Here is a 6,000-nt window from a genome sequence, read left to right as displayed (position 1 = left end):
ATGATTGAGAGTGCGAGACAGAAATATATGTGTATATATATATATATATATATATATATATATATATATATATATATATATATATATATATATATATTTGCACATATATTTCAGTCTAGCACCATCAATCATTGAAGACCATAGTTGTTCCTTTCCATACTTCATAAATTCTTTTAGTTTATTTCGTAAGAGTCCTCTCTAGGGTCATGAATTCTTGAGGAAATACAGAATTATCCATGAAAGGTCTCTAGAATGTAGATTGCCTGTCTATACAACTTTATAGAGGTGGGTATGTACAGCAAATGTGTGATGGAAGTTTACCCAAATGACTGCTAGAGGATAGGCTAAAAAGAGGCTCCAAGAAGGATGAGTAAAACCGATCTTGTAAACGTTCAGTCAAGCACAGTTTTGAATAATGTGCATAAAATTTAACAGCCACAAAAACATTCAGAACCACCTAGAGTGTGATGATGAATTGTTTTTTAGTTTTTATTTTTTGAGCTAGCATTAAGAGCTAGAAAAGTAGTACTCCATACAAACATTTACTATCACATGATTAAAAGACAATCTATATACATAAAAATCTAGATCATGATTACATTTCATTTTAATCACTTAATGTATGCACTTTAACAATACTATTGAAAATAATAATTGGACTTAGTAGGAGACAAACCCAAGGGTACAATGTGTCAGGAGTTAAAGGGAGTAGTAGTGATAGTAAAAAACAGCAAAACTTGCATTCATTTTGTGCTTTTTATGTCCCAGACACAATGTTACATGCCTTAGCCCTTTAAATCACACAGTCCTAAGACACAGGATCTTTATCCCTTGACAGATGAGGAAACTGAGACAGAGAGCCAAGATAACTTGTCCAAAGTTAGATGGTTAATTGCAGAGACTATTTGAGTCCAAGCAGTCTGGCTCCAGAGCCTGTGCTCTTAATTGCTATGCTACACCATCATTAGTTAGAGATATGCCTGTAGCACATGTTTGTCAAATGCCACAAGTGCCAACTTATTTATATAATCATTTTTTTTCATTCTTTTTCAGAAAGGGTAATGCAAGATCAGCTCTATGGACAAAGAAATACAAATAAAAAGGGAAAATCAGTAAGTAGATTGATGTAGCCCTTAAAAATCATTATTAACTTTTGTGTTTTTTTTACATTATTTTGAATTAATTTTTACTGACATTCTTTCATCAAGAAAGCATATTCATTATTATGAAGTATTACAAATAATAATTTGATATATATTTTATCATAGTTTATTATAAATTTATAAATTATTATAAAGCAATGTAAACATAACATTAACTTTATCAGGCTATACTTTCGAATTCTTTACTTCTGCCTCCCCCTATATAGCTTTGCCTAGTAGGCAACTCACAGTAGCAGTATGAAAGGATAGACCACCTCTGCCCATCTATTTTGATATGAACAGTTTTAAAGAATCCATTCTCCTCATCTCATTTGTCCATTAATACTTGAAATTAATTATACTGGATCCTTTTTTAATATCTTGAAATCTTTCAATTACTCAAGATTCAGCTGTCTAAATGCCATGCCAGGCTAACAGCAGTAAGTATTTCAGAAATGGGACAGGGGTTGTGTGGCTTGCAATAATCAGGCAAGAAAGAAATACTGACTTGGAAGGTGAGAAGAGAAAGAAAAATTTGGTCTGCTTCATATTTTGCACTCAGTAGGTAAGAACTATCTCTCACAAGGGGAAGAACATAAGTGCTTTTCTTTGTAATTTAATGAATGACTGACTCCTTAATCCAAGACATTGGAACCCCATACGAATACTCTTTTGTAGATAGTAGAATTTGATATACGAATATCTTGAACTCCATGCAAAAAGGTTTAGTTACTTTAAAGGCAACAATCCCAAGTAGCCAGGGCATTATTGGTTCTAATATTCAATCTAGTTGTTCCAATAAACTCTCAAAATATCCTGGATATTTTAATGTTTTAGAATTAAAACTACTTCTTCCAGATTGATTCATACATCTAAAAATAGCACAAAAATCCCATCTGATTACTGGCCTAAACTTTTATTTAGGAAAACAATGGCATGATATCTACAAAGCATCCTATTGTTACAGGAGAACAAGATTTTGGGTCAGAAGACTTGAATTCTGGCAGCAGTCTCTTCACTATTAGCTGAAGACTAAAAGAGGATTACTTTATAAAACATTTATTGACTACCTGCTAGGTAGCAGGCACCATTGCTAATTAATAATTAATGATAATATGGATGGGCACCATATTAAGCTTTTTATGTGCATTATTTAATCTTCACAACAAAGTAGGCATTGTTATTGTTTGTATTTTGCAGATGAGGAAACTGAAGCTCAGTTTAAGGTCACACAGTTAGGGGGTGCCTGGGTGGCTCAGTCATTAAGCGTCTGCCTTTGGCTCAGGGCGTGATCCCGGTGTTCTAGGATCGAGCCCCCCATCAGGTTCCTCTGCTAGGAGCCTGCTTCTTCCTCTCCCACTCCCCCTGCTTGTGTTCCTTCTCTCGCTGGCCATCTCTATCTCTGTCAAATGAATAAATAAAATCTTAAAAAAAAAAAAAAGTCACACAGTTAGTAAGGTAGTTGGGATTTGACCCTAGAGCGCATATGATCAACCACCTTCTCCTCTTCTCCTGACTTTGAGTAACCACGAATATATTAGTGAATGTAGCTGACAGAAAAGTAAACAAGGAATTATAATATAGCATAGTAGATGAACACACAGGGTACCTTGGGAGTATTCTATGAAAAATGTACTTAACAGGGGCCTGGGTCAGAAAAGGGAGGGTAGATATGGGTAATGAAAGGCCTTTTTAACCAAAGTGGTGTTTCAGTGAGATAATATATGTAAAATATTTTCCAGTGCTTTGCACATACAACTTGCATTGTGTTGGTTGAATTGAACTGAACCTTCATAGAAGTAGCATTATCAAGTCCATTCAAACAATTCATATTGTGATAAGATCAATGAGCTAGAGAAATAGAGATTTTTTTATGTCTACCTAACTCAAAAAAATTTTGGTGAAGATAAATCTTATCAGAAATTTACAGCCATCGGTCTCCAAGGGATTCAGAGACTCTTAAGCATTAAGTGCAAACCATCTTCTAAATGCCAGTGTAGTAAGATCTTTAATCATAGCTGTCTATCTTTTCTACCTGAATGTAAGCATATTTAGAGCTGGGAGTTTCTGTGTCTTGTATTCCTTTCATCTGGAACAGTGTCTGAAACCTAGGCACTTGACAAATACTTTCTGAATGAGTACCAACTATGTCTGTGGATACAAAAATGAACAGAATATATATAGCTCTTAACTTAAAAGACCTTAGAGTGAGGTAGTGGGAAAGACTTATTTGGGGTAAACCATTATATTACAGTAACATAATTGTTTTAAGTGACATAAATTTACATGTACAATAGGTATAGTCAAAGTAGCACTGACAGTTAAAGATGATTTGACAAGTAGCTTCAGATTGAGCTTGACTACATATTAGCTGCAGCACTTTAGGTGCCATTTTAGCATATTACCACCAAAGAAATATTGCATCCTTTATGGCTGACAATTTAACCATAGCCTTTACTACATTGGGGTAAGGTATTTATCTTACTTATCTTTCTATCTTATGGTATCTGGCACAATAGTACAAAGTAGTCACCCAATAGATATTATATTTTGTCTACTTGCCATGTAGGTTTTGGCTTTTTGCTGTTATCACTAATAGTTTCTACTAACTGCTCTGTGACATCCCCCCAAAGGTGTTGGTAGTGTGTTAGGCAAATGATCACAAGTATACTCTATATTTTTTTACTCTCAGGTATACTACACTCCTCACCCCCTCTAGATCACCTGTAGCCAAGGCCAAAAGTCACCTGTGGATGTGAGGAATTGCATGCCACAACTTCCCAAGGATCTAGATTGGAGGCAGTCAAGGCCCATATGAGGAGAGAGATATTCAAATCAGCAAAAACCCTGCAATTTCTTTGTTAGAAATATGCACAAACACATACAATATTTATATAATTTATATACAAAAGTTCACCACTTTGAAATATATTCACCTGGCTGGCCCCATGCTACATCTCAACAGGGTAACTGCCTGCTTAAAAAAACATTTTTTTTTTTTTAAGAATCCAGGGTCTCATAAGATCCTATGTATCCAGGATATGTTTGAAAATTACTTGGCATACCAAGAACCAGGGAAATCACAACATAAATGAGAAAAGAACCAAAAGATGCCAACAACAAGATGAATCAAATGTTGAAATAACCAGACAAGGATTTTAAGCAGTCACCATACAAATGCTTCATCAAGCAATCAGAAATTCTCTTGAAACAAAAATTATCAGCAGAGGCACAGAAGTTGTAGAAAAGACCAATGGAAATTATAGAACTGAAAAAGACAATAACCAAAATAAAAATCTCAATGCTTGGGCTTAATGGTAGAATGGAGATAACAGAGGATAGAAGCACTGAACTTAAGGAAATATCAATAGAATGTACACAGTCTGAACAACAGAAAGAAAACAGACTGAAAAAAATTAACAGAGTTTCAGCAAAAGAGTTAATATTCATATTATTGGAGTTCCAGAAGGAGTGGAGAGAGGGAGAGAGGGAGAGGGAGGAGAAGGAGGAGAAGGGGGAGGTGGAAGGGGATAAGGAGGAGAAGAAAAAGAAAAAGAAATGATAGAGCAAGAGAAAGTATTTAAAGAAATAATTGCTGAAAACGTCCCAAATTTGATGGAAGACATAAACCTATAGATTCAAGAAACTGAGCAAGTCTCAAGGAGTATAAATCCAAAGAAATCACCAGGTCACATCATCATTATACATTTGAAAACTGAAAAAAAAAAAATCTTGAAAGCAGCCGGAGAGAATGCATTACCTATAGAGGAATACCTATTTGAGGATTTTCTCATCTAAAACTATGGAGGCCAGAAGGATGTGGCACAACGTCTTTTTAGGTACTGAAAGAAAAGAACTGGCAAAGGTGAATTTTATACCCAGCAAAAATTTTCTTCAGGAGTGAAGGAAAAATAAAGACATTCTCAGATAAAGGAAAACCAAAAGAATTTGTTGGTAGCAAACAGATTCTTAATGAATGGCTAAAGGAAGGTCTCTTAAAAAAAAAAAGAAGAAAAAAAGAAAAGAAGAGAGAGGCAGCTTGGGACTTCAGAAAGAAAAGAACATGAGAATGGGCAAATATTATAGACTATCCTACTTCTGATGAGTTTTAAAATGATATGTGATGGTCAAAGCAAAGATTATAACACCATCTATTGTGATGCACATTGTAAATAGAGGAAATACTTAAGGCAATTATATTTTAAAAGTGAAGGGGACTAGGGCTGCCTGGGTGGTGCAGTGGGTTAACCGACCAACTCTTGGTTTAGCTCAGGTCATGATCTCAGGGTCGTGAAATCAAGCCCCATGTCAGGCTCTGCACTCAGCACCTAGTCTGTTTGGGAATCTCTTCTCATCCTGCCCTGCCTGCCAATCTCTCTCTTTCTCTAAAATAAATAAATAAATCTTAAAAAAAAAAAGGGAAGGGGTCTAAATAGAAGTAAGATATCTATACTTCACTTGAAGGGGTAAAATATCAATAACCATAGATTATGATGTCCTGTAAATATAATGCGTAACACAACCACTAGGGAAACTATAAAAAGCAACATTCTAAAAAACAGTATAAATAAATCAGTGTGGGATTCTAAGAAATATTAACCCACAAAAAATAAGAAAAGAGAAACAGAGGAATGAGAAGTAGAGGAAACAAATAAAATGACAGACTTAAGCCCCAAAGTGTCAATAATTATGTTAAATGTAATTAAAATGGGGTCTAAATACACCATTTAAAAGAGTTGGTAGGGAAATAAAAAATATGATCTAACAGTATGCTTTCTACAAGAAATATGTAAGTTAAAAACAAGAGAGTGGGAAAAGATATGACATGCAAACATTAATCATAAAAAGCAGCAATGGC

At 34.7% G+C, this 6,000-nt stretch overlaps 1 protein-coding gene across 5 annotated transcripts in view; it reads left to right on the top strand.

The window, feature by feature from the left end:
* The window catches only part of C2CD6 (C2 calcium dependent domain containing 6), a 125,106-nt gene that overhangs the window by 98,200 nt on the left and 20,906 nt on the right, over positions 1-6,000 (top strand). For all 5 annotated transcript variants that reach the window (XM_034654951.1, XM_034654952.1, XM_034654953.1 and 2 more), the window contains one exon: positions 1,054-1,112. In XM_034654951.1, the coding sequence (XP_034510842.1) occupies positions 1,054-1,112 (59 nt within the window). The remainder of the gene's footprint in view (positions 1-1,053; positions 1,113-6,000) is intronic.

The sequence above is a fragment of the Ailuropoda melanoleuca genome, chromosome 2, assembly GCF_002007445.2.
Source record: "Ailuropoda melanoleuca isolate Jingjing chromosome 2, ASM200744v2, whole genome shotgun sequence".
Classification (NCBI taxonomy): Eukaryota; Metazoa; Chordata; class Mammalia; order Carnivora; family Ursidae; genus Ailuropoda; species Ailuropoda melanoleuca.
Note: the sequence above shows the minus strand (reverse complement) of the source record. Positions and strands in the feature narration are given on the sequence as shown.